The sequence below is a fragment of the Rhincodon typus genome, chromosome 25 (genome assembly GCF_021869965.1).
Source record: "Rhincodon typus isolate 14 chromosome 25, sRhiTyp1.1, whole genome shotgun sequence".
Classification (NCBI taxonomy): domain Eukaryota; kingdom Metazoa; phylum Chordata; class Chondrichthyes; order Orectolobiformes; family Rhincodontidae; genus Rhincodon; species Rhincodon typus.
The window spans coordinates 40,010,948-40,033,851 of NC_063356.1; the positions used below are offsets into that span (position 1 = coordinate 40,010,948).

A 22,904-nucleotide genomic window follows, 5' to 3' on the forward strand; every position below is an offset into this window, starting at 1 on the left:
TTCCTAAACATGAAAGTTGCCAATTAGTTCCCTTCTTCATTCACACTTGGACCTCTGTCGTTAATCCCTTCCACGATCCCAACTAAATTCAGCCCAATTTACTTATTCATTTAGCATCAATTTTGACTCTTCACTCCTGATGTGCCAATACTCCTCCCCAGGTTGTTCAGTCAGAGACTTGTATTTCTGCTCGGCTGCACTGTTTCTTTGAACTTACATTTATCAAAATCATCCAAAAATCAAACAAAAAGATGGAAGTAGAGTTTCTAAAGTTTTTTTGGCATTCGTTCAAGAAACATCACACTTGAAGTTCAACTCACCCAACTCGCTGCAACACAGATCATATAAATCATTGATTTCCCACCAACTGCATTGGTTGCAAAGACATTCAGAAAATGAGACTCTTGAATACAGAAATATTATTAGGTCCTCTAATTTATTAAGAAACTGCCAATTACACACAAACAATATGTTACTAGTTATATGAATATTCTGAAAGTTATTTCAGCTGTTTAAAAGACAGATTACTCACTGATTAAAAATGTCAATTAGTGATAAAGGTAATTTTTGTTCTATTAAATCAAACTACATCAAATTATTACTCAACAATATAGTTTTTTTTTTAAGTAAAACACTTCTGCAAAAATATGATGCCCAAAACATTGCCCAATTGTGCAGACTCATAGAAGATTTTACATTCAGGGAATGAGTTTTGGCAGCAGCTGGAGGAAAATTTCACTTCTCAAAACTAGCACTATTTTGATCACAACTAACACTCAATGTCCATGTCACCCAAAATCAGAACCTCACCGACACTGTTTTCCCACTTATCCACTGACCCTCAACACCCTCATAAAATTGGATAGCAAGAGGCAACACCATTCGTTAATACCGCCAGACTTCAATTCAGCTCCAAGTTTCATACATATCACAGATTAATTTGTCAATGTTCTTATTTTGTTCCAACAATGTTTCCCTTCAACTGCTTTCAACTACAGTACTGCAAGGACTTTCAAATACCACAAGTTCCAGCTGATTGTCATTTCTAAACTCAAGATAGATCACTGATGAAAATAATATTACCATTAATTGTTCAAAATAAGCTAAATCTAGATCAGACAAAAAGAAAGGATGCTTATGCCAGACAGTGAGCCTCATACTGACGCAAGTTTAGAGTACAGAAAATATACGGGAAAATTAAAAGGGAAATCAGGAAAGCAAAGACAGGGCATGGAATGATGGAAAAATCAAGGAAAATCCTATGACACTTTATAAGTACATAAAATGTAAGAGGATAACTAAGTGCTTATTGGGGATCAAAAAGATAACGTGACAGGTGAAGTGGAGAGCGGGAGAGTCAAGAGGACTTAATTCTCAATTAATACTTTGTGGTTGTCTACAAGAAGAGCTTATGCCAACAATGATGTTGAATTTGAGGAGGAAGAGAATGAAACATTGAATGGCATTTAAGAAAAAAGGTAAGGGAGGAAGTTTTGCATCTTCGAAAATTGATAAATTACTAGGCTCTGAATGAAATATATCCCAGGTTTTTAAAGAAGGAAGCAACTGTGGAGGCTCTGGCCATCATATTTCAAGCCTCCATGGCTGCAGTAGTTCAAGGACTGTAACAGTTTAAAAAAGGATATTACAATTATAGGTCAGTACGTTTTGTGAGAAAATTTTGGAATTAATTCTGAAGTATTATCAATCATCATTTAGAAAGTCAACACAAATTTGACAAATGAAAGTCACGCCTGATGAACATGATTAAGTATGAGGAAGGAACAAACAAGGTTGTTGATGGCAAAACAATGGCAATGATCCATGTGGATTTCTACCAAAGCACATGGAAGGAGCAAAGAATATAGAACAGTACAGCACAGGCCCTTCAGCCCACCATGTCTGTCTTGACCATGATGTCTTTCTAAACCCATTTCATCTGCCTGCACATGGCTCGTATCCCTCTATTCCCTAACTGTTCATGTGTCTGTCAAAATGCCTCTTAAACATTGTTATCACCTTTGTTTCTACCACGTCCCCTGGAAGCAGATTCCAGGCATCGACTCACCCGGTGTTAAAACTTTGCCTCGTACATCTCCTTTAAAATTTTCCCCTCTAATCTTAAACCTATACTGTCTAGTATTTGACATTTCTATCCACTGGTCATCGAACTCCAGTCAGAAAAACAACTCTCCACAACTACCCTCTGTCTTTTATGACCAGGCCAGCAAGATACACAAAGGGATTCCAAACAATGGTTTGGAACCACAAAGAATACCACAGGTGGACAAAGTGACCAGTCTTTCAAAGCAGATGGAGATATGTTTTCACTGATGAGCATGAATCCCATCTTGGAAAAAAAAAGAACATTCTAGTATATCTCAGTGAAGGTATAAAACCTGGGACACAACAATGATCAGTGCCAGTCCTTATAGATAACAAGAAAGGGATCATGGTGACAAAATCAGCAACTTGATCAACTGACTGACGACAGTCAAACTGTAAACTGATCATGCATAATTTGATTAAAAGGGAATTTTTAACCACAATATCATCTGAATATTAAATTAAGAAATAAATTTGATTCCTAAACTATCTAGATTCATTTTGGTAATCTAAAGCAGAAAAAGCATACCATACTAAAACCATAAGAACATAAACAGGAACACGTAGAGACCGTTCAGTATCTTGAGCATGCTCCACCGTTCAATAGGATCGTGGCTGATCTGAAGCTCATGACATCCACGTTCCTGCTCTTTGCCCATAACTTTTAATTCCCCTACTGATTAACAATGTGTCTATCTCAGTGTTCCATATACACAAGGACTCTGTCTCTACAGCTCTCTGTGGCAAGGAGTTCCAAAGACACTCAACCCTTGGTTTGAAGCTATTTGCCTTCACTACAAAAACATAAGTCTTTACATGCAAAAAAGAAACGTGTTGCTTTACTAAAATGCATTCAATGCCACTGGACAAAAAGGTAAAATTTCACTGGAGGTAGTTCGGAGAAGGTTCATTTGGACGATCCTCAGTATGGAGGGATTGTCTTAGGAGCAAAGATTAAACAGGTTGGGACTTTACGCATTCTACTCAAAATTAAGGGGCTTCAATTTAAAACCAAGAGGAGAAGGAATTTCTTCCAAGGGTTGAGTGTGTTTGGAACTCCTTGCCACAGAGAGCTGTGGAGACAGAGTCCTCGTGTATATGGAAGGCTGAAATAGACACATTCTTGATCAGTAGGGGAATTAAGTATTATGGGGAAAGAGCAGGAAAGTGGACATGATGAGCTTCAGAACAGCCACGATCCTACTGAATGGCGGAGCATGCTCAAGGTGGTGAATAGTCTATGCATGTTCCTGTTTATGTTCTTATGATTTTATTATGATTTTTTTTTGCTTAAACAAAGATTACAAGCTGTCATGTTATGCCAGAACTGTAAACAACAGTAGGTAGACCACAGATTGGTACTGTACACAGTTCTGATCACTGCATTATACAAAAGATATTACTCTGGAGAGGGTGCAGAGGAAACTTACAAAAATTTGACAGATCTGGAAAATTTTCACGATGAGCTAAGATTTGATGCATTTCCCTTGGAACAGAGGCAGACAAATGGTGACTTATCTGAGGTGCATAAAATTATGAAGGGCCTAGATAAAATTAGTGGGGAGATTCTTTTATCTTAACAGAGGCATCACAATTAGAATGGGGTGGGGTTATTTGGGGGAAAGATGAGGAACTATTTTTATTACACAGAGTTGAGTAGAGAACTCACTGCCTGAAAAGACAGCAGGAAAAAAATACAAACCACACTCCCCTCAACTGCATTTAAAGACATACTTGGATAGCTACCTGAAGATCTGAAACCTGCAGGCTGAAACCGAGTGTATGAATGCGATTTCACATTTAAATTGACTGGCAAGGACCTGATGGGTGAGATGGCCTCAACCTGTCTCATAAATCTTCAATCACGAGATGCCAAACATGGGAAATATTTCTTAAATTCCTATTTGCTCTCCATTGCTCATGCATTCTTTTAGCCTGCTGCTTGCCCTTATCTCCTACCATCTACCCTTGTAATAGTAACAGTTCCAATTCCAGCATCACCAAAACAACAGACACTCTATACCCAAACTCTACTGCAGCCCCATGTTGCCCAGTATTTTTTATACCTTCTATCATCTAACTTCTGCTTTTACAGACCATGGTTTACAATATCTGAAATGAGTTGATCACACTTGAAGCATCACTTGCAAACATAAGTCATGCCAAAAATAAAACTATTGAGACAAAAGTGCACCAGTGGAATTTCATTTCAGTTCAGAAATCATTTCAAATGTTCAGTTGATCCAAAAAGCATAGGGACAGAATACAGCAGTATAGGGTCAGTTTAAACTATGACAGAAGCATTTTAAAATATCACACATGGCATGTGTTGCCAGATAAAGGATATACTGTCTGGTTTATTGTGAGAGGTCCCAAAGGAGATTAGTAGCTACTACATAAATGCAGTCAAAGATAATAAACAGCAAATTGCCAACAGAAGCTCAACCCTCAGTGCTCAATAACCCACTCTAGAAACTTGCTGGATCCTCCTGCCTCCTCAGATTTCAAATATTTAGGTTTCTTTGAATTAACAAGTTTCTCCTGTTATCCATTCTAATTTACTCATCCATTGAAACTAAATGTGTTGTCTTGCCATAATTTAACTTAGAAGTAATGCCTATGTACAACATACAAGTTATTTTTATCTCAAAGTTCTCTTTCACATTTCTCAGCATCATCTTCTACAATCCTAACCTTCTACCTACCCTTGCAAGAACACAAATTAGTTCAACATAGCCATTCAATCGAAGGCTCTTACCTAGAAATATTGTATAATCCCAATGTAGGACCCAACTGTTTCTTTAAATCGATCCCCAGAGTTGAGCATTCACTAGTGCACCTGGGCGGTTTATTTCAGGTGTTATAATTATTTCTGTAAAGATTAAACTTCTTAGCATCAGTTCTAAATTTCCCTTTTAACTAGTTTCAACTGCTGTTTTGTTGCCCTATTGTTAGTACCTTAAATATCCCAAAACTGTCATCACAAGGGATCTTGGTCAAATAGGTCAATGGGCTGAAAAATGGCCAGAGTTCAATCTGGATAAGTGCAAGGTATCGCATTTTCCTAACAACAAACAACGGAGGAGGGCTTATACAATTAATGGTAGGGCCTTGGGTAGTGTCGTAGAACAGAGGAACCTGGGTTGCAGGTACTTAATTCTTTGAAGTTTGCATCACATATAGACAGGGTGGTTATAAAGGTTTTTGGCACGCTTGCCTTCATTGCTCAGTCTTTTGAGTATAGGAGCTGGGAAGTCATGTTGAGGTTGTACAGGACATTGGGTGAGGCCTCTTCTGATATACTGCATTCAGTTTTGGTCGCCCAGTTATATGAAAGATATTAATCTGGAGAGGGTTCAGAAGAGATTTACCAGAATGTTGCTAGGTATAGAAGGTTTGAGTTACAAAGGAAGGCTGGGACTTCTTTCACTGAGCATAGGAGGTTGAGAGGCAATCTTATAGAAATTTATAAAGATAACGAGGGGTGTAGACAGAGTTAATGGTAGTTGTCTTTTCCCTCGGACAGGGGATTTCAAGACAAGGGAGCACATTTTTAAGGTGAGAGGAAAAAGATTTAAAAAGAAAGACAAAGAACAATTTTTCTTTTTAAACAGGGGGTTGTTCATGTATGGAATGAACTTCCTGAGGAAGTGGTGGATATGGGTATACCAGTGTTTAAAAAGACATTTGGATAAATACGTGAATAGGAAAGGTTTGGAGGGATATGGGCCAGGAACAGGCAGGTGAGACTAGTTTAACTTGGGATTATGTCCAGCATGGACTGGTTGGACTGAAGGGTCTGTTTTTGTGCTGTATGATTCTATGACTATGACCAGTCACTTCACCTTAAAGCTCAAAAATATCAGTTTCTCCAGCACTTCATCACACATCTAAACAGGAGAAAACAAACATATGGGTACTTTGCTCCTTTATCAATGTCTAGAACTGAACAGAACATTAAAGGTGCAAAGTGAGCAGAGCACCATGTTGCTGGAGCACAATTTGTATTCCACAACTTCATTCGATTTGTTGAGACTACAAAACCTGCCTGCTGCTACAGAGAAGTATCAAGTCTACCATGAACCCTAGATTTTGCAAGTTTTTAAGCTTTAAATTGATGTGTTCATGAGGTAGGAGTCTGATCCATTAGTTTCTCTGTAATATATCTGGATAAGTGAAAAATAGAAACAGAATCAGAATCCCAACAGTGCAGAAAGAGTTTGCACCAACCCTCCAAAAAGTACCCCACCACCCTATCCACGTAACTCATTATTTACCATGGCTAATCCACCTAGACTGCACATCGCTGGATACTACAGGGAAATTTAGCATAGTCACTCCACCTAACATGCACATCTTTGAACTATGGAAAGAAACCAGAACACCAGGCAGAAATTCAGAGACATGGGGAGAACTTGTAAACTCCACTCTGACAGTCACCCAAGGCTGTAATTGAACCCAAGTCCCTAACAATGAGGCAGTGTGACAGTACATCGTCATTTTCTACTTGTGTTATCCACTTACACCTTGTCCAACCATTTAGAGCGGTTACTTTTAGTTTACTAATTCGGTCAAATATGACTGTATAGCTTCTGAACCCAAATCATTGTTCCCGTTTCTAATTTACAAAGACGATTTCAATTTCTGAGTCATCGTCCCACTTACAACTTGCCTTCACTGTGGTAAAGTTTGTCTGCCAGCAGCTTTTTATCTTTTGATATCTCATTGATTCAACAATTTGCATTTTAAATGATAATACTGAGCTTTTCTAATGACTTACTGCACCTGCCTACTGACCTTTTCTTTTCCATGGATTATCACCTTGCTGCAGTAGAGAGGTCTGACTACTCCCTTGATTTCAAGAGTGATGTCACCATCAGGAGTTCTCAACTCCTGGCAGGACCACACCTGACAGGAAGGTCAGAGAGGAGGAAGCAGACAACATACAATTCAAAACAAGTCCTCAGCAGCAATCTAGGAAAACAATACTTGTGCGATATCGATGGCTACAACTGGAGGTGATGGCAGCAGCAATAGGAAAATCCCCAGGAACTGGATCTACCTTCTGTCAAAGACCATGTCTCTGACGTACAATTGCATTCCCACGTTAAAAGATGTCCTGCACAATGCATCCACCCAGAGGAATTCAACCCTCCCCTCACACAACACAAACTCTGCCAAATCAGCAAGAGGTAATAAGAACAGGATTGTCTCTTGCTTCAGACCGGCACATAGATGGAGGAGTTTGACTCAGACGTTTCGCTCTTGGAATAGCAACAGAAGAGCTTTTCAGCATCTTTCTTCACAACTGAGCAGTCCTCTTTAGAATCCACTTTTCCCCTTGCGGGATGGGCAGACAGTCTATTCTGTGCTGATGGAAGAGGGTGGAAGAGGATATAACTGGGGTCTTGGATTACGTCGGCTGCTTTCCCAAGGCAATGGGAAACGTAGCCTGAGTCAATGGAAGGAAGGTTGGTTTTTGTGATGGACGGGGCTGTATTCATAACTCACTAAATTCTTGCAGTCTTGGACACAGCAGTTGCCATACCAAGCTGTGATGCTTTCTGTAATGCATCTATAAAAATTGGTCAGTCAATGTGGACATGCCGAATTTTCTTAGCCTTCTGAGGAAGTAGAGGTGCTGGTATACTTTCTTGATTGTAGCATTGATGTGGATGGGTCAGTATAGTTTATTGGTGATATTTACTCTGAGGAACTTGAACCTCTTGACCACCACCTCAACACCATTGAGAGTCAGGGGCACATCCTTCACTCCGCTTCTGAAATTGATGACCAGCTCCTTCGTTTTGCTGACATGGAGGGAGAGATTGTCTTTACACCATGCTATTCAATTGTCTATCGCATTCCTGTAGTCTGACGCACTACAGTGTTTTCATCACCCAATTTGTAAATGGAATTAGAGCTCAATTTGGCCACACAGTCATGACTGTATAAATATAGTAAGGGGCTGAGAATGCAGTCTTGCTGGGCAACGGTGTTGAGGATTATTGCAGAGGAGGTATTGTCGCCTATCCATACCCATTGCAGTCTGCAGGTCAGGAAGTCAAGGAAGTCAAGGAAGTGTGTGCATGTGTGTGTGCGGAAAACACTAACAGATTTAATAACATCTTCTTCCTCATTGTTGTTAGACTTATGAATGGACCTCTTGCATTAGAGTTGATCTTTCTCTGCACCTTCGCTGTCGGTGTAACACAATATTCTGCATTCCGTCCTATTACCCTGGCATACATATGTACTAAATTATGTAGGTCATGATTTGTCGAGTTAACATGCAAATCAATATTTTTTACTGTATCTTGATACACATTACAATAATAAATCACATCAACTCTACTGGAAAACAGCATCCAGCCAGCTCATCGTCAGAAAAACCCAAAGTCAAACTCAATCTCAGAACCTGGAATGTATAAACCTGCATCGATAACAAGCAAAACAATCATCCAGAATGAAGAACTGCTTTTGTTGCCCGTGAACCCATGCACTTCAACACAGTCTCCTGTACAGCAATGATAACAGGAGGCAAAGGCAAGTTGAAGGAAGAAGGTAGTGGTGGCTACACCTTCTGGAGAGGCAAACCTGAAGATGCGTATCGAGTTGGATTCTCCATCAAGAACGGACTTGTCAACCAACTCTTAAAAACTCCCTATTGGTATTAGTGTTCATCTCATGACGCTCCTGCCAAAGCTTGCCAAGAACCAGCTGGCAACAGTCATGACTGCTTATGCTCAAACTCTTGATGCCATAGATGAATCCAAAGCAGGTGCCATCTTGTACAACATACTCACCAACATCCCCAACAAAAATAAAACTATTCGCATTGGTGCACTTCAATGCCACTGTTGTAAAGGACTCCCAACTCTGGAAAGGAGCCAGCTTAATGCCTACTGAAGAATTGTTCACGGTCTCAACATGGCTCAAATCCTTTACCAACCTCCACCAGGTCAAGATCTGATCCATCCCACCATTAAGGTTAATGGAGAAATCCTCCCATTTTCCTTACTGGAAAGCTACTGCCCAATAAAGCTGACACTGATGCAAAGATTAAACATCAAATCCATGAATGCCATCTTCAGATATCTAAGGATGAGCATCTTCGACATCCATGACAGCCCTGCTGATCCCAAGATCCTGGTATATAAGGCAATCACTCTTCTGAATGGCTCAAATTTGGACTAACTACAGACTCCCTCTCAGGGGCCTTGAGAGGTACCACCAATTCTATTTGAGATGGATTTGCTTTATCAGCTGGTCAGACACTAACATTAGCATCAGTAACCTGAAGCAGCCAATGAAACCAGTACCAAGGTCATGATCATCTGAAACTAACTCCGCTGGGTCAGTCATCTGCTTAGAATACAGAGTTCCAATTGCTACAGCAAATCATCTTTGCCCAGCTCAAGGAAGGCACTTGAATGACAGGAGGACAAAGGAAGCGTTTCAAACACTCTGAAGCCTTTCCCCAAGAAGGATTGTTGTCGGCGCATGTTCAGCAGTGCTTAGTCCTAACGCCCTTGCTATTTGTGGTGAACGTTGATGCGTTAAATGTCGGGGATGGAGGGGGTGTTGGTGGTATGATCAAGAAGTTTGTGGAAGACAAATTGCTAGGGTGGTAAATAGCGAGAAGGGGAGTTGTAAACTGCAGGAGGATACCAGACTGGTCAGGTAAGCAGAGTAAAGACAAATGGAATTCAACCTAGAAATCACAGGGATCATGGTGCACATATCCACAGATTTCTCAAGGTCGCATGACAGGTAGATAAGGTGGTTAAGGCGGCATATGTGATAATTATCTTCATCAACTGAGGCACAGAATACAACAGCAGATGATAAATTGCTGGCTGAGTAAAGAACTGGAATACTGTAGCATTCTGGTTACCATAAGGAGGACGTGATTGCACTTCAGAGGGTGCAGAAGAGATTTACCAGGATTCAACCTGGGCTGCAGGGTCTAAGCTGCAATAAAAAAAACCTGGATAAGCTGGAGCCGTTTTCTTTGGAGCAGTGAAGGCCTAAGAGTGGATTGCATACAGGTGTGCAGGATTATGAGGGGTGGGAAGGAAGACTTCTTCCATTGGCAAAGGGGTCATTAACCAGGGACATAGCCTTCTATCTCCTGCCTTAAACCTAAGAGGAGAGTTGAGGAGAAAGTTTAATAGTAATACATAGGTCCCCAATTGCTTTTTTTTTGAAAGTGAGATGATGATAGCAGATTTAAAGGAGAAAAGAACAGCAAGTGAAAAAGAGAGAGAACAAATAATAATTGGCAAAGATTGGGATTCGGAGGGGAAGTTAGGCAATCAGCAAATTACAGGGAATGGAATCAAGCAAACAAGTGGTCATACTTACGAGTGAAATGAACTCTGAGGCAACAAAGGAGAGAAATGAGAGAAAGATGATTTAGAAATATGGCAGTGAGTGTGTTAGAGAAACTTCTGTTTGCTAGCTCAGAGTGGAGGAAACAGAAAGAGCTGGCGTTAATCTTAGCAACGAAGTAGCTCACAAACTTTTCCCAATTCTTAGGGAACGTGCACACAGGAAGCAGGGACAGGGGTTTAGGTTGGTATATACTGGCGACATCAGGGGAAAACTTTTGCACTCCTGGATAATCCGGGATTAGGTAAATTGTTTTGAGAGGATCAAAAATGGTTTCCATGGTCCAGCCAGATCAGAGAATGAATGGTCAACTGTTTCTCAACTATATAGACAATGCCTTTGACTTAGGGGATGACATAGATAGTAATGTTTTCAACAGGGACCATGACATCAAACATAGAGGTGAAGATGTAACTGATCAGGTCACCAGCAGAAGAAATAAAACTGAATTGCACTTGTAACTTATTTGTAAGCGGATAACCTATGGTCGGAGGAGGGGACAGAAAGCAAGAAAGAGATTTAGCAGGACTGGGGTGAGGAGCCTTGGAAAGAGGAAGCCGATAGAGACTGATACACAAAGCTTGGATGTTCTTGCCTGCAATGGCACAATTACTAGATGCTAAGGCCAAAGGAGTGGCCATGGAGTGATTAAGGGACAATAGGAAGACTGAACTTGGGAAACAAAAAACCTGCAGTGATGAGATGGAATTAAAATCACAAATGATAAGAAATCTCTTGAATCGTATTGCACTAAAATAATCTAGAAGCCAATGCTGTGGAACAAAGTCAAATGTTTTTGGTAAGTTTCAACACAAAAACAGCATGGCTGTGAATGATCCACCTGGAATCCACCTCCTTAAAACAACCAGTAAAAGCTGTTGTCAAGTTGTCTTGCCCAGTAACTTGACTGGTAAACTTTTCTGGGAGAATAGTGAATATTAGAGGCCACACTCAGCCTTGTGCTAGCTTAGCTGATGAGAACACAGTGCGTCACAAATGGCTGAATGGGATAAGAAACAAAAATCAGGTGTTCCACGCCTGATTGCAGCACAGCTGCATGACTGGGAAATATGCCTGTGCAGACAGCAAGTGAGGACAAAATTACACCCAGTCCCATTCCTCATGTACTCTCAGTGCAGACTGTGCTTAAAAAGTAGCTGCTATGGTAAATTGACTGAAGGCTCCCAATGTTTAAGCCACCATAACAGAGAGCCAGTAAGCATTGTTTGGCAACAGAAAAGGGAATCGTTTTTCAAAATGCTCTCAAACGTACAGAAATTTTAAAAGTGAGAACTTGGATGTTTGCTACGTGCATTCAGAAATTTAAACTGGGAATGTGAACAAAGACAATTGGATAGCTGCCCAAAAAAGGGCATTTTTTTTTCCTTGTATTGAAAAACAGGTTGATGATAGCCAACCCAACAGGGCCCCACAGTAATACAGTTAACACATTCCTTCTACCCAGTCTTGGTCACATGGCCTTCTTACCCTCATATCAATAAAAATACAAATGTTTGTCAATTCTGTATCGTCCCCTTAAAATTGTTTTAAACTCTCATTTTCCATTTAGGTAGCTGCTACGGAACAGACCAAAAATGATAAAATATATTGAAAATGGCCAAAACAGGCTCTCACAAGGCAAAGGAACAAAACTGAGCAGAGGAAAAGCTTCCAGAAACTACACAAGTTGTATACTTTGCAGTGGCTGACTGGGCAACCCAATTCACCATCTATTACACAGCTCCAGATGGAAATACAAATACATAATGTCAAATCATATTCCAGTTATTAATTAATAGCTTTGGCTATAAAAAAAGCATATATACAAGATCAAGTATTTCCTTTGAAAGGTACTTCTTTTTCCAGCTTGAATATGTTGCTTCTGCTATGCCCATGTAGATGCAATAATAATGTGTTGGCACCATTACCTTTGAAATTTCCCAAGAATAGGTCCTAGACCTACAACATGCTCCACAATAAAACGATCCCAAGACACAAGGACAGGCTGGTGACACCCAGTTCTTCCTCATCATTAATTGTCTTGACTCTGCCAACATCCATTCCGAGCGGTCAACTGATTTGCCCAACGTCCAATCCTGGATAAGCAACAACTTCCTCCAAATAAATATTAGAAAGGCAAAAGCCATTGACTTCAGACTACTACAAAATCAATTCTTTCACCAGATTTCAATCTCATCAACAGTCTCAGGCTAGACTATTTGAAATCTTAGCATCCTATAACTTGACTGTCTTCTCTGCTCAGCCCACCTTCTGCTAAAAAACACCCTTACCCTGTTCTTTAGTGGGCTGACCATGCCTTTACTTGTCAAGACCCCAAACTCTGCTTACTCTTAAGATTTGCATTGAAATTTACTACTTTTCATCTCCACAATATCCCTCGTGACTGCCCAAATCCCTTAAGTGACTATTTGATAATACAATTGATGCTTCAAATGTGTTACTATGTTAAAGGCATTGTATAAATGAAAGCTGCTAGTATTGATTATCTCTAGACCCAACTATTTGAAAGCTCTCCGAGCTGACGCACTATCCTCTATGTGACATGAACTTGAGCTCAAATGAAAATTCTGCAGGACAAAACATGACAAAACAAAACATGCATTAAACCCCATTTACTCATCACATTCATGCCTGTTGACCCACATCCTCAAATTTAAAATTCTTAGCCTTGTGCTTAAATCCCTCAATACACCTTATTTCTTAAAGACCTACAATCCTTCATGAATTTACTGTACAGTATTATAGGAAATTCCAGACAAAAATCACCTCAGCCATGGAAGCTACAACTGCTGCTGCCATTACAACTGATGTAAGAAAAGCTGCAAGCTAAGAGAAGTAATTTGACTTTGTTCAAGTGAACGCTAAATTTTAACCTCAGCCAATTAAATCACTAAATTTTCCCCTTTCAGAATACTGCCCACCCCACCAAGTTTGATGTGAGTTTTTTTTTGGGGGGAGTGGGTGGAAGTGAAGTCACTTAATTTTATGATCACTTCAGTTCCAAACAGGTTAAATTTTTTGATGCCCCATGCCACAATATGTAGGGAAAATGCAGAGAATCTTTCTGTCCAACAAACAAAATTTTCCAAATATATGAAAAACATTTTGCTATTCAAATTTCAGTAATCTAAACATTTAACACATGGAACATTAAAGTTTGGTTAGCAAATTTTAAGTCTAGCGAAAATTCCTTTCAACATTCTCAAATGCTTTTTGCAGATTCTTATTTCAATTTATGTTGATTGAGGCCTCCACAAGGCCTAGCTGGGCATGAAGCCTAACAACCCTTTTTTTTAGTAAACAAATACCCGCGATCTGTACCCTTTAAAAGCAGTTCAACTGCAGCAGATGGTTGGATTGTAGACTGTTAACGATCGTCACTGCACTGCTCTACGTCTCGCTCACATTATTGATGTTACGGAGTCGCTAATTTTCAGTTTCATTCACTGGCTCCCTCACTCTACACTGGGAGACACAGGCCTTAAAGGGCTCACACGAGCCGTTCCGCTTCGCAAAAAGGATAATTTCTTAAATAATCATATGAAATACCTTCTAAACATACCCAACCGCTACTTTTCCTAAGGTAATGTTTAGCAATCTTCTTTTTAATTTTTGTTTAAACATATTTTGGATGGATTACGTCCAATTCATTGAAGACAAATTGGAAACCAGACTTGAAAATAACTATCCATAATTAAGTTTTATTTTCTATATATTTAGATAACTATATCAAAACACTAATTATTGAGGATCTACAAATTTGTTAAACTGAAAGTATTAGTTAAATACAAGCCCCTTTCTCCAGCCATATATGCAAGTCCCCATCTGTAGCTGTCTGAGACCCACAGGTTCCCAACTCGAGTTTGTCAACAATGGGAATGGTTCGTAAAGACAAACTTAAGCAACTCATACCAACTAATATTTTAATTTATTTAAAGCATGTAAAAATAGTGCCAACAGTAAACAAAACGTGCATACGAAATGTGTTCAAAAAGGGTTAAATTTCAATTGATGGGACATCAAATATAGCCCTTAATTTAGAAAAGGCATCATTATCGAACATTTTTATTATTGTATAAATGTTACCTTGGCGAATCCCCCGAGTGAGGTGACTCTGCTGTATAAAGCACTCAAATCCAACTCTCTCCCTCCGATTATTGGGATCTTTCTAAAAGAGGTCCTAAAAACATTAAAAAGAAGTCTCAGCTCCACATTTTTAAAAGGTAATTTAAAGTAATTTTTAAAAAGGGCACTCGCACCTTAAAACACAAAGGAATCCCCCACTGGAAGTTTGGGAAAATGTGTTATAAAATGTTTTATTTATTGTTGTAAATATTGAATAATGTAATCTCCAAGCTGATTAGATGCAGGTGTTAAATCTACTCGCCCCCAAAATGTTCATTTTAAGTCGCTCTGAATTCAAAGTGAAACAAGTAAAATGATTTTAAAAATTGAAATAAAATGGAAAAGTATAAAAGTTTTACTTCATTCCCACACATACAGGAGCGATGGAGAAGCCCCCTCCCCTTTCAACCTGACAGATAATTACAGCGACTGGGTAATAGAACGCAAAAATAATGCAATTCCAATTATGTCTTTTAAAAAGGGTGAAGATGAAAATTAGACAAAAATACTTCCTTGCCAAGAATTACTGCTGGCACATGGTGGTGAAGGAAGGCGAGAAAGGCAGCTAGCTAATGTTCTAGCCCCTCTGCTGCTCAACTTCCTTACGCTATTTATATATAAAAAAACTTTTCGAAAGGTGAACACATTTCATTCTTCACAATAAAATAAAACTCAGTGCCTGTCGCCTCTGCTGACTGTTCTGATAACCGAGTAACAAGAGAAAAAGCCTTTGAAGGCCCCTGAATAAAAGCACCACACACCTTATCCTTTCCCTCCTACAACTGTTAAACGGTTAATCCGTGTCCAACCCCCCACCTCTCTTCCCCCTCGTCCCCTCCCCTCCGCTGATTAAAAGTTGTATTTATTTTCTGCCGAAATATTTTTTTTTACCCTTTACTCCTGTGAAAGTGCCGCAGCTCATCCAGGAAACTCCTGCCAGTCCTCAAACCGCCGCTTTTACTCGGAGTTTTAGCCATAATAATCTTTCACAGGGTGGGTTGGTTGAGGTTGGGGGGGGGGGGTAAAAAGAAATTACTCCCCAAATAAATTATTTTTAAAAAAAAGTCAGAGAGCTCCCGAGATAAAATCAATCCTTATTTTTTATAGATATAGATATATAATATAGATAGATATATATTCTCTCTCTCTCTACAGTCTCTTCTTTCTCATCTCCGGAGAGTCGGGCGCCGGAGCCCGAGCCCAAGCCATCGCCGGCCACGACGGGAATTAAAGCGGAGCTTTGAGGAGGGGGGGGCTGGGGAGGGGGGAGGGGGGGGGCAGGAGGAGGAGGAGGAGGGTAAGGCTTCGCCGAGATCAAAGCCCCGGTACTCGCTCGGTGCCGCTCACTAGCCCGGGAAGGGTGTTATTTTTTTTTCCGCCGCTCTCCTATAACAATCCTGCCAGCCTGTGAGGGGGGAGGTGAGATTTTAATCTCCTCATCACCGTCTCTCGCCTGCTTTTTTTCTCTCAAAGGGCCGGGGGTTTTGGCAGGAGTTCGGCTCGTTTCTTTCCATCGGCTCCGGTTCTTTTTTTTTGGTTAAATTTATAGATTTTTTTTCGAAAAAAAAACGAATCAAATTTTAATTTTTTTTTCTCTTATTTTTTTCTCTCTCTCTCTCTCTCTCTCTGTCTCTCTCCCTCTTCCCTCACAGACAATGAAAACCGAGCGGCCGAGCAATTACCCGCCAGAGGGGGGGTCCTGCAATTCCGCAAAACAGCCCGCCGCCATGGCAGCCAGGCCGCCGCAAGGCAGGCCGGGAACTGGAGTCCGCAGCCCCCCGCCTGCCACGTTCAGTGTATAGGAGACACCGCCGGGTAAAAGACTACGACTCCCGGAGTGCGCCACGCCAACTGCACCTGATGCTCCGACCGCCGGAGACGCCGTTAAAAAGAAGAGCGCAGGCGCCTGGTCGCGCATAGAATGTTGGGAGGTGTAGTCTGTAAGTCACGGAGGCGAGGTTAAAGGAGCGCAGAGCGATAGCGGAGGTGCGCGAGCATCCAGTGGTATTGTAGTCTTCGCGTGTTCTGTATCCTTCCGGACAGACAGAAAGGGAGCAACGAGAGGAACTACAAATACCGGCATGCAACATTCACAGCTTGCGTGTGGCCTCAAAATGGTGGTTTGCTGTAGTAACGTATGTTTATAAGCTACTAATTTCACTGAGGAGTATGTGGATTTTTGATGTGATAAATATTCCCCGCTATAATTTAAAAATCTCATATTGTCCCCTTGGAAATGAGGTTCCTGCCATCTCCCTAAAAATATAGGGAGATTAGAAGAGTTTGCTACTGGTGTTGCATATTTGGACGCTTACGACAGAATAAAGTGAGACTACTTTGTAAGCGTCGATTATAGTTAGTTTCTTACTTCATTGTAACAGCTTTTATATCCATGTAAACCACGGTTAATTTTCTTAGTTATATGTGTATTTATGCCCTTTTGTCTTTAAATACTGTGTTTCTATTTTTTATTGACTTTATGTACACATAAAAGTCGGTTGAGCTGAGGGAACCGCTTCTTTTTGCTTTCTGATCACTTTACCACCGACTTCGGATTCTCATGTATTTGGCCCCTGCTCTTTGGGAGTTCTCTGCATAATATGTAGGACAATAATATTGCTACACGCAAGTTAAAGGAAGAAAATCAATTGAGTTGTTGATTTTCCACTTACAGACGCTAAACTTATGTATCGAATTTATCTAAAAGTGATTATCAAGATGCTATTGGTCACATAGAGTCACAAAGATTTTATGGTACGAAAGGGTGTTAGTTAGCTGCACGGCTGTTTTGTGATGCTAATAGTGTGGGTTCAATTCCTGCACCAGCTGAGGTTATTGTGAAGGACTCCCCTACTCAACCTCTCTACTCAACTCTCTCCTCATCTGTGGTGACCCTCGGGTTAAAACACCACCGGTGTTTCTATCTAATGAGAGAGTAGTCCTATGGTCCTCTGATATTATGGCAGCTTTAATTTTTTTATTACAGTGCAGGAGAAGTATTTTGGCCCATTATGTCCATGCCTTCTTTCTTACAAAAACAATTCTGCTAGTTCCATTACCATCCGTTGCCTTTTCTGTAGCCCTGCAATTTTTCTCTGGATAACTGTCTAATTCCATCTTGAAGTTCGAGACCAAATCTGCCTCGCCCACACAATAGTGGTGCATTTCCAATCTTAGCATTCAACTTTATTTTGAACTGAAACAATTAATTAATTTGGATCCATGGTGGTATTATAATTATACACCATTAAACACTGTATAGGCAGAGAAGGGATACTGTTTTATAATTCCTTGTTTCCATTCTTGAAATCCTGATCTCTCATTGAACAGAAAACATGTAATTGCACAATTGACTGTTTGCAACTGTGTAGCTGAAGGTAACAGTATTAACAGATTATTTGTAACAGAATAAGAAACAAAACAGTGTTACATGCTTCAGAGTTGTTGTAGAAAACATTAATTCCCATAGCGTAAATTGTTGTGGTAATTCATCAGCCTCACATTTATAGGCAAATTGGTTGCTTGTGGGTGGTTTATGTCATCCAGTTTTCATCAGTGATCAGATTGTAAATGTTGATATTCGTGACTAAGACTCCAGAAAAAAACTTGAAGGTCACAGGTTATGAGTAACGTGACTGTGAGAAAGTGAAGAATCTGCAAAAGCATAATATGAAGAATTGTGACTTGGTAATGCAACCATGTAGATTTGACTGCAGTTTTGTAAGTTTAGGTTATGAGATGTAGGCAAATAACTCTTTTAAAAGTGCAGAAACATTGAAGAGCACAAAGAGATATTCAGCGAAGATTTAATTCAGTAGAATTTTTGTGCTGGGTAAATGATTAAGGGAGGGATGTCGAGCAGGTGAGTGGAACACATTGCATCTTGCTTTAACTGAATTAAAGCCAAAAAAAAATTTGGAATATCTCTGGTTTGCCAGTGACTACTCTGCCTGTTAAAATAAGAACTAACCTTGCTCAAAAATATTATGGAAACATCTTCACCATACAGGCCATTGCAGTTCGGGAAGATGTTTCACCTCTGTCTTATTGGGGAAATTCAGACAATAAACGCTAGCTGGCCTTTTCAGTGATGGCCACTTCCTGAAAATGTATTTAAAAGAAAACACTTGGCTTAATAAGTGTAACATGTTCTGATTTTATGTCATTTTATTTTTAATATATGCATGCACAAAAAAACTTGTGTATGAAAGTGTAGTGCAGTTATCATTCATTATCATTGAAGTAATTTATTTGCTTCAGATCAGTTCTGTTCTTCCTGTTACATCTTTTTATTAATTGTACTGGTTTTGATGCTAGTAGACCAATATTAACTCTGTGCCTTATAATAGAATTTATTTTTAAAGGCTACTTCAGAGAGATCCTATATAGCGCAGAGCAAGAAAACACTGTTCCATGAGTTAAGTAACTAATTAACAACTAATGCTTTTCAAGCATGTAATTATTATTCCATGAGAGTACTCACTAAATATCTGAATTCGGTACCAAGGTCATGTTGAAAGTAACATTTTAAAATATGCGTATATATGAGTAAACGAAGCATGATTTGTGATTTCCTTTTTGGATAAAACAGGTGACTTTGGACTTATGGTTCTCAAAGCACTGCACTTCTGGGTTATTCCTTTTGTTGTGTCTGCATCAGTAGACTAACCAATAGAGATTGGTTGCTATAATTACTCAAGTGTTTGATTAGCATTGTGTCATGCAAGCACTGTGACAATAAAAGGCAAATAAGTTGCATCTGAATCTTTATCGACCACCCTGTGTACCTATCAGTGAAACCCCCAATCCCATTCCCATGCCATGGAGTTTATTCAAAAAATAGGAGACATTTACTCTGGACTACAAGGGAGTGTTGAATTTAACAACCTATACAATAGATTCTGTTTAGAATGGATTTGACCAGAGTGCCATACATGTGTGTGTATGGCTAACTCCTTTAAAATGTAGCACATTTGTGCTCTAACACCTGTTCCTTGGCAGAAGCATTAAGATTGGGGGACAGTAGGTTGTAAGTTTTATGAAGATCAATTTACCTTTGAAAATAGATATGAAAAATTGTAATCCAAAATAGTGAATACTGGAATCAGCTATGGGAAATTCATCAAACTTCACTGAGGCTGAAACTGACATCTGCCAAATCTAACAAAGAGTTCTCATATCCGAGAGGAGAATGTCGATGTATCAATAGTCCACAAGGTGACATGCATAGGTTACGACAGAGCTGATATAAACCCTTAAAAGATGTTTTGATTAAAAATAAAAATAACTTTAAAAATTTTGAAGTCAGAAGTCCTTTCTGGGAGGAAATTTATATGTACAGTACACTCTTGTCCTGAAGGAGTCAGCAAATATCTGTTGTAAAATAACATATATTCAAATTAAAATGAAGACCAATTAGTTAGGGACACCAGTGGCAACAGTGTGAGCTTGAGAAGAAAAAATAGTGCAGGTTATTTTCTGGCTATAATAGCAATGAAATCAGTAATTTGTGGTCCTGAGTGACAGAGAAGAGGCATTGGAGTAGAATGCTGTGGTCAACTATATCAAGATCCCAACAGGTCAAAAAGGAGTTTTCCATTTTTTCATTGTCAGCTATGATGTAATTGTAATGTTAAGAGCTGTTTCAATACTGTGATAGGATGGAAACCTGATTGGAGAAGTTCTGAGAAAGTTGGGAACTATCTTGATGGCCATGACACATTTAAGGACTCTGGAGAGAAAAGGGACATTTCAAATGGGGCAGTATTTTGCTGGGCTGGACCGGTAAAGGAATTGCTGTTTTGAGAGTGGTGATTTTGATAGATGTAAAAGTAAGAGGAACAGAAACTAATAAGCCATTTATTATTTCAGCTAACTTGGAAGCGAGGAAGGAAAGTTAATTGACCAGTTTAGTGGGAATAGGGTTTAAGAGAGCAAGAGATGAAGTTCAGCTCAGAGATCCTAAGATTATTTAGGGGAGAAACTGGAGGAAATATCAATTCAGTATGAGAGAAAAGGGAAACTTTGGAGGATATTAGGCCTGCAGTGTACACTAGGAAAAGGGAGGGAAGCAACAGAGATTGCCTTTTAAAAAGTAAAGCTTTCAATTACATTACAATTCCCAATAAAACTATCTCTAAGCAAATAATTGTATCTGGAGTCTCATATCTGTATTACTATAGACTTCATAGAAATTTGTTGTCATTGCATATTGATGCCTCAGCTAAGATAGCTATTGAGTAGTCAAAATGAATTGGACTGATGAGTAGAAGCGTATGTAATAGGAAGTTTTTAGGTTTGACCGTGTCTACTGTTTGCTGCAATTAGTTGAGAAACAAGAAGTCCATAACAAAAGACGTATCCACGTGACGTCTCTTTTTAAAAATAATCATCTTGTTGAGTTAAGAGTAGAACCTATTTGTTCTTCAGGGACAGTAATTAAAGGAACTTTACAATATTGTACTTTCTCAGCAAGCTGTGCCTGCCAAGAATCCAAAGATAAGCATGCTTAATTAGTGACTTGACAACATAGAGGCATACAGAATGGAAACAGAACCTTTGGTCCAACCAGTCCACGCCAACCATGTTCCAAAACTAAACTACTCCCACCTGCCTGCTCATGGTCTATATCCCTCTAAACCTTTCCTTTTCTTGATCTTATCCAAATGTTTTTTAAATGCTGTAACTGTACCTGCATCTGTCACTTTCTCTGGCAGTTCATTCCACACATGAACCACTCCATGTAAAAAAAGAAGTTGACCCTCATGTCCTCCCACTTTAAAACTATGCCCGCTAGTTTTGAACTCTCCCACCGAAGGAAAAAGACCTTTATCATTCACCTTATCTATGCCCCTCATGATTTTATAAACCTCAACAAAGTCACCCCTCAACCTCCTACACTCCTGTATATTTCCAGTCTATTTTTATATCTCAAACTCTCCTTCTGCTGGCAACATTCTGCTAAATCTTTTCTAACCTTCTCCAGTTTAATAATATCCTGTTTAATAAAACAGGGCAACCAGAATTGCACACAAGAAGAGGCCTGACCAACATACTGTACAACCTCAACATGACATCTGAACCCCTATACTCAAAGGCCTGAGCAATGAAGGCAAGCATGCTAAACGCTGCCTCAACCACCCTGTCTATATGTGATGCAAATTTCAAAGAACTATGTACCTGAACTCCTAGAGATCTGTGTTCTACAACACTACCCATTTATTGTACAAGTCCTGTGATTATTTGTGTTACCAAAATGCAATACCTCACATTTATCCAAATTAAACTCCATCCTGCTGCTGCTCAGCCCATTAACCCAATTGATCAAAATCTCTTTGTAATCTTAGATAATCTTGTTCGCTGTCCACTATACCACTCATTGTGGTGTCATCTGCAAACTTCATGCCTCCTAGATTCCGGTCCAAATCATTTATGCAAATGACTAACAAATGTGGACCCAGTACCAATACCTGTAGAACACCCCTGGTCACAGACATTAACCACCACCCTCTGTCTCCTGCCATTAAGCCAATTTTGTATCCAATTGACAAGGTCACCCTGAATCCCATGTGATCTAATTTTACTAATTAGTCTGCCATACAGAACTTTGTCAAAACTTTACTAATGTCCAAATAAACAATGGCTACTGTTCTGCCCTCATTAATCTTTTTGGTTATTTCCTCAAAAAACTCAATCAAGTTTGTGAGACACAATTTTCCTCGCACAAAACCATACTGACTATCCCTTATCAATCTTTGCTTCTCCAAATGCATGTAAATCCTATCTTTCAGGATTATCTTCAGCAGCTTACCCACCACCGATGTCAGATTCACAGGTGTATAGATTCCAGGCTTGTCCTCACAGCCTTTCTTAAACAATGGCACAAACATTAGCGACCCTCCACTTCTGTGTTTATAGATGATACAAATATTTCTGCTAGGGGCCCTATAATTTCCTCCCTAACTTGCCACAATGTCCTGGATACACTTATGGAATCATAGAGTCATGCAGCACGGAACGGACCTTTGGGTCCAACTAGTCTATACCAAACACAGTCTCAAACTAAACTAGTCCCACCTGTCTGCTCCTAGCCCATATCCCTCCAAAACGTTTCCTATTCATGTATCTATCCAAATGTTTTTAAACATTGTTACTGTACCCACATCCACCACTTCCTCAGGAAGTTCATTCCACACACAAACCGCCCTCTGTGTTAAAAAAAATTTGCCTCTAATGGAGACTTATCTACCTTTATGTTT

The 22,904-nt window shown here is 39.6% G+C and overlaps 1 protein-coding gene across 2 annotated transcripts in view; it reads right to left on the bottom strand.

Moving 5' to 3' along the window:
* Positions 1 to 19,417, bottom strand: part of LOC109921549 (AT-rich interactive domain-containing protein 2-like) — a 212,740-nt gene extending 193,323 nt beyond the window's left edge. The window contains exons 1-2 of one of the 2 annotated variants that reach the window (XM_048611861.1): positions 16,329 to 19,417; positions 14,608 to 14,701 (exon numbers count right to left, since the gene is read on the bottom strand). In XM_048611861.1, coding sequence (XP_048467818.1) covers positions 14,608 to 14,701; positions 16,329 to 16,564 — 330 coding nt within the window. In that variant the 5' untranslated portion in view covers positions 16,565 to 19,417. Of the gene's footprint in view, positions 1 to 14,607; positions 14,702 to 15,537; positions 15,738 to 16,328 lie in introns of those variants that run through there. The other variant, XM_048611862.1, reaches the window with a different exon arrangement.
* Between the last annotated feature and the right edge of the window lie 3,487 nt (positions 19,418 to 22,904).